This window comes from Lineus longissimus, chromosome 16, assembly GCF_910592395.1.
Source record: "Lineus longissimus chromosome 16, tnLinLong1.2, whole genome shotgun sequence".
In the NCBI taxonomy this organism is placed as follows: domain Eukaryota; kingdom Metazoa; phylum Nemertea; class Pilidiophora; order Heteronemertea; family Lineidae; genus Lineus; species Lineus longissimus.
Window position 1 is genome coordinate 1,127,973 of NC_088323.1, and position 12,374 is coordinate 1,140,346.

At 43.2% G+C, this 12,374-nt stretch overlaps 1 protein-coding gene across 27 annotated transcripts in view; it reads right to left on the minus strand.

Moving 5' to 3' along the window:
• Window positions 1–12,374, minus strand: part of LOC135500104 (PDF receptor-like) — a 91,466-nt gene that overhangs the window by 8,095 nt on the left and 70,997 nt on the right. For 9 of the 27 annotated variants that reach the window (XR_010449398.1, XR_010449397.1, XR_010449399.1 and 6 more), the window contains exons 6-13: window positions 12,018–12,159; window positions 11,446–11,602; window positions 10,809–10,869; window positions 10,508–10,577; window positions 10,060–10,145; window positions 8,877–8,891; window positions 5,919–6,099; window positions 5,568–5,720 (exon numbers count right to left, since the gene is read on the minus strand). Coding sequence is in view for 23 of the 27 variants with exons in the window: in XM_064791289.1 (XP_064647359.1) it covers window positions 5,568–5,720; window positions 5,919–6,099; window positions 8,877–8,891; window positions 10,060–10,145; window positions 10,508–10,577; window positions 10,809–10,869; window positions 11,446–11,602; window positions 12,018–12,159 (865 nt within the window). In the remaining 4 variants the exon portion in view is untranslated. Of the gene's footprint in view, window positions 1–5,112; window positions 5,195–5,567; window positions 5,721–5,918; window positions 6,100–8,876; window positions 8,892–10,059; window positions 10,146–10,507; window positions 10,578–10,808; window positions 10,870–11,445; window positions 11,603–12,017; window positions 12,160–12,374 lie in introns of all 27 variants that reach the window. The other 18 variants (XM_064791287.1, XM_064791285.1, XM_064791297.1 and 15 more) reach the window with 4 other exon arrangements.

Genomic DNA, 12,374 nt, shown 5'->3' on the forward strand with positions numbered 1-12,374 from the left:
CGTGAAACTTGAAAAATCCAGGGTTCTGGTGGTAGCATCTCCCCAGGGGGTGCCACAGGAGGTGCTTCCAAGTAGGAAGACTCCTGGGGTGATCTATCAGGAGCTCCAGCAAGGCTGGGAACCAGGCCTGATTTGGCCAGCAAGGTGCGATGAGAGTTATTCTCACCGGATGGCTGGTCAAGATCTTGTTCAGGACTGGTTGGATGAGAGGGAGGGGTGGAAACGCATATGCGTTCAGCCCGACCCAAGAGGCTGTAAGGCTGTCGACTTCCAGGGCCTCTTCGTCCGGAAGTGGAGAGTAATAGATGGGAAGGCGATTGTTCAGCCTGGTGGCGAACAGATCTACCTTCGGAGATTGCCAAAGGCGACAAAGGTCGTCTACAATCTCCTGATGGAGTGTCCACTCTGTCTGAACTAGCTTGTTCTGACGGGACAGGGCGTCGGCAAGGATGTTGCGATTGCCCGGTATGTGTCTGGCACATATCGATACTCCAAGGTCGGCACAAAGATGGTAAAGCTCCCAAGTTAGCTGGCAAAGAATGCCGGACTTTGTGCCTCCCTGTCTCCTGACATATGCTACTACTGTAGAATTGTCGGAGAACAGGGTTACTCTCCGATTCTTCAGGCGAAGGGAAAGAGCCCTCACGGCAAGAAGGACAGCCTTCATTTCCAATATATTTATTGGAAGAATGGTCTCCTCCCTTGTCCATAGACCTCTTATGGACATGTCCCCGTTGTTCAGATGTGCTCCCCACCCTAGTAGGGAAGCATCTGTGAACAGGGACACTTCTGGGGGCGGTGGAGCAAGATCTACACCGCTTTGGAGACGAGTCTCCGACTCCCAGAAGTTCCAGACGTTCTTGAGTAGGTATTGAGGTATCAATACCAACTTGTCTAATGGGTCCCTGTGGGGTTTCCATAGAGACATTAGAAACATCTGGATGGGACGCATATATAGACGGCCAAGGGGGATTTGGTCTGCTGCCGAATTCAGAAGTCCCAAAAGGCTCAAGCATCGCCTTGCGGGAGCTTGAGTCCTTCCTCTGAATTCTGCGACGAGATGAAGAATTTTCTTTATCCTGTCTAGGGGGGGCAGCATTTTCCCTATGGCCGTAAGGAACCGAACTCCAACGTAAACGAAGTCTTGGGATGGTATGAATTCTGACTTTGTTTCGTTGATAATCCAACCTGCGGAAACTACTTTTTGCTTTAGAACCTGAAGTTGTTGCAGTAGTAGTTCCCGCGATTTGCAACGGAGTAGCCAATCGTCTAGGTAGTGATGGAGCTTGAACCCCATCACGTGAAAGGGAGCGACGAAGGCTGTGACTATCATCGTAAAAATTAGGGGTGCCGATGCCAGACCGAACGGCAGGGCCCTGAATTGATACGTCTTTCCTTCGTAATGGAATCGAAGGAAGTGTTGATAGTCTGGATGGATCGGTACATGTAAGTACGCATCCATTAAATCCATCGATACCGCCCAATCGTTGGGCTGTATCGCCGTTGCTATAGACCTGGTGGTTTCCATCTTGAAATGAGGAACATTCAAGAAGGTGTTTAACCTGGAAAGGTCTATGATCAGCCTCCATGTCCCTGCTTTCTTGGGAACCAAGAAAACGTGGCTGTAAAAGCCGGGGGAGCATGGATCTTGAAGGACCTGGATAGCTTGCTTCTCCAGTAATGTCGCGACCTCTGCTTGGAGGGCAGAGGCCTTGACTGGGTCCTTCGGTGGCTGAACTGGGGTTGGATATATGGTAGTCGGGGGGGTACGGTTGAAATCTAGTTTCACTCCGTACCTCAACATGTTTGGGACTGGGGACCCCTTTGGGCACCAATCGTCCCAAATGTCTGCAAATTTTTGCAGACGGCCCCCGACTACCGGAGTCGGCTCCTTTTTGCGTCCGGGAGGAGAAAGGAGGGGGGAGTCACCTCTTCCGGCCAGCACCCCTTGGGCGAAAGGAGTGCTTAGTCGGACCGGATCCACCCTGGTTAGAGGAAGTATTTTTCCTCTTTCCAGTCCGGCGACCCTCCGCTTCCCGTCGGAAGGATCCAGCAGGAGCAGGCTGACTAGGCGGGGTAGGCCTAGGCAGGACCTGCCTGGCGTACGGGATTGAACCCGATGCCTGCTGGGGCCTCTCTATCTTTCTAGCGTTAGGTAGAGAGGTCTTGGCCCTCTGTGTCGCAGTGGGGGCATATAATTTGTCCCAATCTTTCTGTGCTTGAGCCGCCTCTTGTACAGAATCTGCGAACAGGAAAGAACCGTCCATAGGAGCGGTTCTTAAGGCCCCTTCCAGCTGGAGGGATCTGATGACATTGAGAGAGCCCAGTGCGGCGTCTCTACGGAGTAGGACGCTATTTGCTGCGGTCTTGGCGGACAGCGCAATAGCGTGCCTAATCGAATGTGACAAGGATGTCACAAGCGATTTTGTGTCATCAGATAGTGACTCATTATCTTTTAGGGATCTGGCTAGGGCCAGGTTAGTGTGCTCTGCGTAGGAGAGCACCGCTAACGTGTTTTTGGCCAGACCCTCTTGTGCTCTAAGGTCTCGGTAAGCCGAGGAGGAGGTCACCCTAGGCACGAGTTGGTCCAGCTGTACATCGTCCTTTAATATGGAAGTCGATGCTGCAGCTGGACAGCCGGCCGAGCTGACTCGATAATAGTCAGCGCGGTACTGCCTAACGGGAGGAAGTTGTGCCGTGAACAACTTCCCCGGTTTACACCAAGCTTCCGGTCCGACTGCCGGAAGGACAGGGATGGAAGTACGTTGGTGGGCGCCTTGTGAGTCTCTGATTGTACGCTCCAAAAGTTCAGAGACTGCTAACACCGACGGGGAGGGAGGAAGGAATTCAAGTGCCCGAGTGGAGCCTTGAGAAACCTGTGGATTGGGATCCACTTCCTGTCCCCAGAGTGAAAAGGTCGGTGTTGACAAGGCTGGCAGTTCCGGCGGGGTAGGGCACAGATCCTGCGGGAGGTACGCTCTGATCAAGGATCTGAGTGTCCTCATATCCGACAGGATACTGGCCTCCTCTGGTGACAGCTCCTCCTGATTGGGGGAGCGGTAGCCTGGCTGAGAACTCTCGTTCTCAGAAAATTCCTCTAAAATAGAGGAATCGGATGGTGGGTATCCGATGGGACCAGGCGCACCAGAGGAACCGGAACCCTGCTCCAGATGGCTGAGTCTATCAGAAAGACCTGCTACCATCTGGATGAGCTGGGACAGTTGCTGTCCCGACTCGGGTTCCGGACCCGACGTGCGGCTTCTCTCAACGACGGGCGGTTGAGGCGAGGGTGAGCGCATAAGCGAACCCTGGAAGCCGTATGTGCGGGCGAATGGGTCTTCCGGAAGCGGAAGTTGCCCATATTCTGAACCAGAGTTCAGATGTCCTCTCTGCGTAGCTCGTTCCATGGGAACGACGCCTCTGCTACGAGGAGGGGGTGGCACTTCCGGTTGGTTCCACCCAAGAGGTTGGCCAACGTAGGAAGGTGCCTGCATTTCCGGTAGGACGAAGTCCGAAACCGGAAATGCCCGTAACTCCTTCGCCGGTATGGAGCTACCGGAAGCCCTTTTAGAAGGAGGTACGGAGGGCGGAAACGCTGTTACCGAAGACGCATGGCGTTTCGGAGGTGGCGTTATAAGGTCCGGCCCTACTCTACTGTGTCCGTGAGGACTGGGGTTATTTCGCAGTAAAGACTGAGAAAAACCCCCAGTAGAGTCTTCGGTTACTGAAAAACGGGAACCCGCGTCAGTAACCGGAACTGCAATCGGCGGACCGGAAGCAGGGTGCTCCCGCGGGTACAAAGGGCTTGTACTCGGGGGAGCGGACGACAGGGGAACCGGAAGGTTCCCTGAGGTCCGGGGTATATTAAACCCTTGGAGACTTATTGGATGTAAGTCTCCCTTGGGACCACATACATTAATAATGTCAGATCCCGCATCCTTCGCAGCCGCGGCCGGAACCGGAACTCGGCTGACGGAAGGGGTGGTGGCGGGAGGTTTGCTAGACCTCCGGGTTATATGCCCGGAAACGGAACCGGAAGAGGGTTTAGGCGTCTTCGCGGCCCGTTTCCCGCCACCAGACGCATTCCTTTGTGGTGAGACAAAGGATGCCGTCGGAGGGGTACGCCATATAAAAAATGGTACCAATGACAATAAAAACACTGGGAACCCCAAGTAGGCCAGAAAGGACGCAATAATTAATGGAAAGGAAAACATGCCTACTTGAATTAAACACTATTGCAATAGATCTGAGTCTTGTTTATTACAATAGAGCGGAGAATAGCCTACTTAACTCTACCCTACCAAGATCAAAATAATGGAGCCGGGTCGACTAAGCTAGCTAAGAAAATGTCTATAATTAAATAGACTGGACAATACTAATGCCAAGATTAGTTTGGCGGTCTACTCCGTAGGTGAATGAACCCAAAAATCGTCTAGACTTGGCTGGTTGAATTTGGTTTTAAATCGAATTCACGGCAGCTTTGAAAAAACGATGTGCTTCGTAGAAGCACAAGAGTAAAGACTGAATATGGCGGCATGAGATCGGCGCGATCTCGCGGGATCGGTCAGGGCGCCGCCTGGCGGCCGAGCTGTTAACTCAGTTCTCCCTTTAGAAAATTAAAGGGATACTCTTGTGTTTGAGCCCAAATGGAGTAACATGCAAAAGTGTTCCATAGGTAAGTTTGAATGACACAAAATGACCACAAGAGTCAGAAATTTATAACATCTTCGTCTCATAGTAGGTTATCATGTTAACTCTTATAGAATGCATGAACTGTGCTATTATGATGTTATATGTAAATGCCTAACACTGCCATAATGATGCACAAACGTCATGCAATGCTTACTTTGGCCGAACTCCATTTTGATTTAGGGATTATTGAAATAAGGTTTACACTGATATCACCTGATTTTTGCAATAACTTGCATTTACCTTCATCATTCTTATTTGATCACTTTCAATTGTCTTCATTTTATTCAATTACATAACTGCTATTCACCTCCATTTATTACGAAGAATTCTAATCATTTCCATTTATTTATTTAGAATTCCATTCACTTTCATTCAACAGTCCAATCCGCAGTAAAAGGGAGTGCGGCCAATGGCACTTACATGAATTTCTCATATTTAGAGCAGGACTTGTTTGGCTTGGTAAAACGGGTAAAGACAGTCTGGCCCTCGTGAGCCGCCCTAACTGAAAAACCCCAAGAAACAGAAGATGACTTAAAACTTGTCATCAATCAAAAATTCAGAAGCTGTCAATAACGAAAGGTGTGCTCTGAGTTTGCTAATGAGGAGATGAAGGGAAAGCTAGATGGCATGAATGTCTGTGACGATTATGAAAGACCGATTGTAATGTGCTTTTAACATTAACATTTAACTAATTGCAATGTTCGTCAGACTGAAGTAGAGCTTGACCTACATTCAATGTTTGCCATGGTAGAACATGACTTGATGAAATAGTTGAATTGCAGGAGGGACTAATGAGGAAATGAAACTTCCTGAGGATATACATTATGAATGACACCACTGAGCGTTTCAACCTCAGTGCTAGTACTATATCTCACCTGGGGTCCAGCTTCACTCACCTGCTGAGGTGGCATCTCTGTAACGGACGTGAAGACAGAAAAGGTTCGACTTAACCGGCGCTTTCCTGACGTGTAGCGACCTCCCCGGCTCTGCTGGAATCGCTCCCAATGCTTCTTTATCGTTGATTGTACCTTGGCGAAAGAGAACACGTTAAAGCACGTGTTGCATGTCTAATACGCACGAACTTAAAATTCACATTCATTCAATCAGTTACAACTTTATTCATTTTTATCAAATTAGTTACACTTCTTGAAGAAACGCGAAATTCACAACAACTACATGTAGAGCGTCGATAAAAATAAAAGATTCCTGAGACAAAGTTGACTTACTTCACCATTTAGAAAACAATATAAAAGTGCGATGAAAAAGCCTTGGAATGTTATGAGAAAGTGAGACGTGTAGGACCAGACCCCGAACTTGACCGCGCTGTCAGACGGCTCTGGTACCATGTTGATGAAGTTTGTAATGCCCAGCAGCGGTAATAACACAATGGCAGCTTTAACGGCTTTCCTGCAAGTAGATGTGATGTATGTTGGGTTAGACAATTGTACGGTTCACACCCTGGCAAGGAGGTCTGAGCCACGAGGGGAACATTGTGTGTACAGAGGAAGTCATTGATCTGAAGGAAACCTGGAGAAGGACGTTGTTTCAAGTCAACTTGTGTATTGGTGACTAGCATCTTGACTTGGTCACCATCCACTTTCCCTTGCCCAAAATATGAACATGTGTGAGAGGGCAATTAACAATCGTCGTATGTTGAGTCAGTTTTGAAATGCTCTTTGTTTCATATTAAGATTACATCAAGTTAAACATGCCATAGTGTTTTCCCATTGATGTAATTACAAGAGAGATGTCATTTGAAAGTCAGGGTGGTTAATTACAGTTAGACGACAGTTAGAATTATAATAAACAAACATGTTTGTTATCGTATTCTCTTAAATAATATACCCTTAACGTTTATAATTGAATGTGATACACATTATTGAATATACACTCAGTCTCGAACTTAATACAAAAACTCCAACTGAATAAATATCAATGTCTCTTCAAAATATCACAAAGTACTCAGCATAGAAACGTCTAATTATGAATTTGCTACTTTGCTACTTAAACGTGAATGTATAAGCATCATTATTGAACACTTAAAGTTAAACAAATAGACATAACGTATTCTATTAAGCCGTGACTACAGTGGGAAAATATCTATTCAAATTGCTACAAAATCTGAACGGGTAAGCAATCCAATTCAACACTGAAACACAAAACTGTATGAAGAAATAGCAGGAAATCATTTTAATGTTAAGAACTTATAACTAGGATGCTAACTCTAATCATTCGGGTAGGTAAATAATTGCTTTGTTGAAAACTTGAAAGTGATCAAATGACTGAGGGATGTGCGCTGACTCTATATGAAATGATTGAGGTAGATACCGATTTATACACAGTTAAAAAATTCAAACTTTTTCATTATTTGATGTAAGAACTACGAACATCAGTTTCATAACACAAAAGCATCCTGTTTGCAAAATACGTCGGCTGAAATAATACTAAATTGATACCGCTAAGTTAGTGACTTAACTTGTTTTGAACAATCAGTCCCTCCCTGATGCCGAGACACCAACTGTGGGATTGTTCGCAGCATTATATAAACTAATTTGTATCAGTGTCAGGTGATCGTGCCGATAGAGGGCACCAGTGTTAGTAGGCCACCACCGCCGAGGCGCAACCTTCAGATCCCGATTTGGATAGAAAGGAAGACATTGTGTACAGCTAACTTGTACCTGCGAAGCACGAATATAAGGGGACATCATTTGAACTTTGGTGCAAGATAGACTTAAGAAAGAAGAGGCGAGGCTAATTACATTTTGTCAGAGATGGCTCTATATAGATTGAAGAGTGCCGTCAGTAATAGCCATGATTGAAAGAACATTTTGACATAGTCACATTTAAACATGTCAGACGAGAATTCAATGTCTAACAAGTCAGATTATAAGGACTGTCATGAGAATATCCATCGATATTATGTTCAATTATTGCCAAATTACTACCAGTGCTACTTCCAGCGTATTCCTGAAATAAATTCCATTTCACAAGTTCCAAATAAGTTGTTCGCAGTCCGTACGCAAATTTAATTGCAACACTGCTACACTCCTTAATATTTAAGGTTTCTGATCATTCGAATAAATTACACCAAGAAGCAACCCATTGAGGTTCTGCACTAACTAAAAAAATAAAAACAAACTTGAGGGGTTATCATTTCTCTGAAAAACCTTGAGGGAAGCATACTTGTGTTGGCAAAAAAACTATATTTTAAGTGTGCATCTAGGCAAGGCTTCATACTTCGCGGTGTTTCTTCCATGCGAAGCAGACAAGGATTGTTATGTATATGTTACCGACAGTCGCACTCAGCCATCGCCGCAGCCTCAAGCAAAGAAAACAGTCGGTAAGTTTGTCAAGAGATGGCGCTTTCCATAGTTTTTGAACAATAGCACCGGGTATTTCTTTTGAAAGTGATCGTTTTTGGAGCACCAAATATTTCAAAATGTATTAGCATCACACTTTTTGCAATGCAAACGTTTGCATGGCCTACAATTATTTGTGGATTAAATAAGGAAGCCCATGATGATTATGATGTCATCCAATACAGCCCAAGGCAGAGGTGAAATTCTCAATGAGTTATGAGGTCGTGAAGGTACAGAGTATCCGATGTGAGATGAAGACACAAATGGACAGAATGTGGTAGGCTTCCCATTAAGACTTCCCAACACACATACAAAGCACCACCCGTTGGAAAACAGGAACCAGCAATAACACGTTAGATGAACCATGGAGAATGGCTTCACACACACTGTGGGGTACTGTGCACACATGCAGGTTTGCCAAATTCTCGTTTCGAAAAATGTGGAGCATTAAGGAGAAAATTGCTTATTTCAAGACGTTACACATTGTCAAATAAAACTATTCCATGATAACATTTTCTTCTTCTCCAAAACATGAATTCTTCACAAAATTGTATGTGTTCAACAATTTTAACAGGGAAAAGCCAGATGAAAGTTTGACTTGGTAATGAGGTTAACATTGGCACGGACAGATGTTCTATTTTCATTCATCAATAAAATCATCAAATTAAAAAAAAAGAAGTGGCTGACTTTTCCAACAAATGCTTCAAACTCGAAAAAAATAATACGGTAAACCTACAGTGGGATTCACAGAAGTTTGGAAAAACATTTTCTCCAATGTGATAAGGAAAGTTAATATTGTATAAGGCAGACTAAAATAGAACTTACCAAACCATTCTCTGCCTAAAACAAGTTTAAAACCACACGGTTAGGGCCACAGAAAAAAATATTGAAAATGTCACTCAAGGAATTTTTTTACGATTCTGACGGTTGCAAATAGGGCTTGAAGAATCTGACGTACGAAGTGACATAGTGGCTTCTACAGTGGTGGTGTAGTTGAATGCTTTTTTTACGTGGTGCCGTCATGCACAAAAAACATACCGTGACAACTCGAAACCAGAAAATATTACAAGAAATGCTTGGCCGTTTGATAATCTTTGCAACTTTGGCAACAACCATCACGTTAAACTGATACGATAAATACAGTACAAGCAAGAAAAAATGCTATGAAATGACCCGGGAATTACGATAATGGATGACAATTATTATACGATCATGGAATTGGGATACCAAATTTACCATTATGTCTTGGACATCCCTCCAATATGATGCCATAATGGCCAATAAGGCTAGACTGATTGACAGCTTCAAATGCCAGTCTCAGATTAGCAATTTTTTATGAGAGTGAGCTCAGCAACTCATCATATAACCATGTAGCTTTGTACATGAGCGTATATAATGATGATGCCAAAGATAGTTACTAACTACTGATCGTTCATGGATGGAGTCGCCTGATTGAGTTCCCATTTGCTACGGTTTTATACCAGTAAAACTTTCTTTCTGCATGTTATGTCTCATGTCTTGAAAGAAAAAACACCCCTAGTCTTCGATATTTTGAAAAACAGATAATGGTGTCAAATTCTAGGGTCATTATGACATGCTTGAACATATAGCCCAGCACGTCAGTTCACAGCATTGTTTATGTGAATGAGGTCTATGAGTTGCAATTTTCAATGATTTTTGATGAATTGATGGTCAAAGATGGTTGGACCATCAATGGAAAATCAGATTATCTTGTCACGACATTCGTGACCAACTTTAAGCAGCGGCTGAAAGCTCAAGCAAATCCAACAGGAAAGGGCCGGTTGGAATGCCTGCAACATTAGCGTCACAATCTAGGAAGACTGGTGGGAGATGTTATCCTACAATTATAAAGTAGCCGCATCAGTGCAATAGATTTTGACCAAGCTTTACATAAGACATTGGTGATAATATCACTGATACAAATTTAGTATATTTGCATTACCACAATAAAGTGACAATTTTGTCGGCCCCATGATTATTTACTCACCTGACTTGGAGTGCCTCTGTTGAATGACTCTCCCGTAACTTCGTGACTAACACCCGAATAATATTGAGTAAAAAGAATATATTCACCTGAAACGACCAAAGGCAGATATGATTTATTCAGAACAGTTTAGGTGTTAATTGATATCAACATGTACACAGTACACAAATATTTGTATGAGCGAGAACTGCAAATATTTGGTTAATCTGATGATATTTGTTGGAAGTTTAGTGTCGGACCAACCAGGTGGCAGCTAAAGGAATTCTTTTCCATGTATGAACTCACGATATAGTCGTATATAGTCTATGATAGACCACTTGAAGTAAAAACCAACTCTTCTCAATCTTGGCTCGTGTTGAGGTCCCTCTGAGCAAAAGTCAGTACAGTACAAAACATGATGCCTTATAAAGTGTCCCACAAAAAAAAAGCAATTGATGATTTTGTGACTTACAGCGATGACGGCAGCACGTGGACCTTCAAGAATCCAGAAGATTGGCTGGAATGTGTAACCCCACCAACATCTGAAATATATTATTGAGATCAGATTATCAGTGAAATACAACTCAGTGTATCCCTCTGTTCAAACAAAATGAATATTTAGGAAAAGGTTTTTTTCTTTTGCATTAGAGTGACAAATACGATTTCTAAAAAAAATAAACTGGATCAAATCTAACCCACTATGTATATGGTCAATCTGGAGTCTTTTTTTAATGAAAGAGAAGATGTTTTGTCAAACATTCATTTGTGCTTACTTCTCATGATGAACCAGTCCCGTTGTAATCGCCCATGCTAAAGTTATTAACACAGGCAATCCTGCAATAAAACACAAATATTAGGAAAGGCTTAGAGAAAACAACTGCCAAAGATGTTACAACCGAAGCCCTTAACAATACCAAGGTCCTGCAGCTAAGTTTTCTGTCCCTTAAAATTAAACTGCAGTATCTGATATCGAGCATTACTGAAAGAGTCTTCCAGATTCTTTCAATAAATGTCCCTCAGGTACAAACACCAGATATAGTGTTTTTGTCAGTGGGCCCATACAGATATGTTTCAACAAATTGAAGGTGTGAACGATAATGGTTTTCTTTAGTGTTACTGAAAGCCATCGGCAACAAAACCTTTCATCAAGAATGTGATAAATAACATCGAACTTGAAGAAAACAACATCAATGTCAGTTTTGCAAATGTTGCAGTTGACAGTGTAATATACCATGCATCCATAGCCTTGACCCCCCCCTCTTAAGAGGTGTGATTAGACATGCAACTTCATCACTGGTACTGATGACTTGGTTTTCAATTTCACTGTAAAAAAGTGCGCTTAAACAACAGTCGCTTAAACAGCATGACCCAAAACAGTTCATCAATGTTTCGAAGGTTGTCAAAACTTACCCCATCCTATAGAATAATATAATATGTAATTGGGTCTCCCCGAGAACACGGATATTGCTATCATATTGTGTAGATAAATGCCCTCTATTAACATCCACATGAACTTCACAGTCTTTGAATATTCCATTAATGTGTAGAGCATTTCACAAACAATACGCTGAAAAAGATTTAAGAAATGCAATTGACAAAGTTTATTTCAAGCCAAGATTGAAGAAGAGGCCTATAAACTATTTCAATGAGTTGTATGATGCCAGTGTTTTTTCAACAGGGAGATGTAGATTTGAGGAATTGATAACAGGACTGACTGGAAAAAGAAACTTGAGATGATACAAGGAGGAATTGTACGAATAGAACTGGTTTTGTGCAAGGGACTGGCGAAGTAACTTTGAAAAGACACAAGGAATAGAAATGGATTTGAGAAGGTACAAAGAGGAACCGCATGAGATTTGAGATCAAGTAACCTTGCTACAAGGAACTGGATATTTATAACTGATGTTGAGCAATAGCTTACTTTCATCTAATCAGTTAGAAAAAGAGGATTAAAAAAAAAAAGATTTCTTTCAAATACTTACAGTACTAGATATGGTTCCAATTGCCCTTTCGACTGTTTTGTCAAGGTATTGGTCTATGTACATGATCAGGTTAATGACAACCTGCACTATGACGGCTATAAAAAGGTTTCGATGAATACGAGTCCTGTTGCATTTTAAACTCCTGGAAATAAATATGCGTATAATTTTAAGATGATGAAATCAATGAAGAGATAATAATTCCTCATTGCAGCCCATTCTCGCGAAATAAATGGACTTTGAGAGCACATGAGGTTGGCTTGAATAATGTGATTGAAATACAAACGTTTAACCACTGATCTGATCCAAGCCTTCTGGCCAAAGGAAACCGACCTGAACACAAGCTCAGGAGCTCTGTGG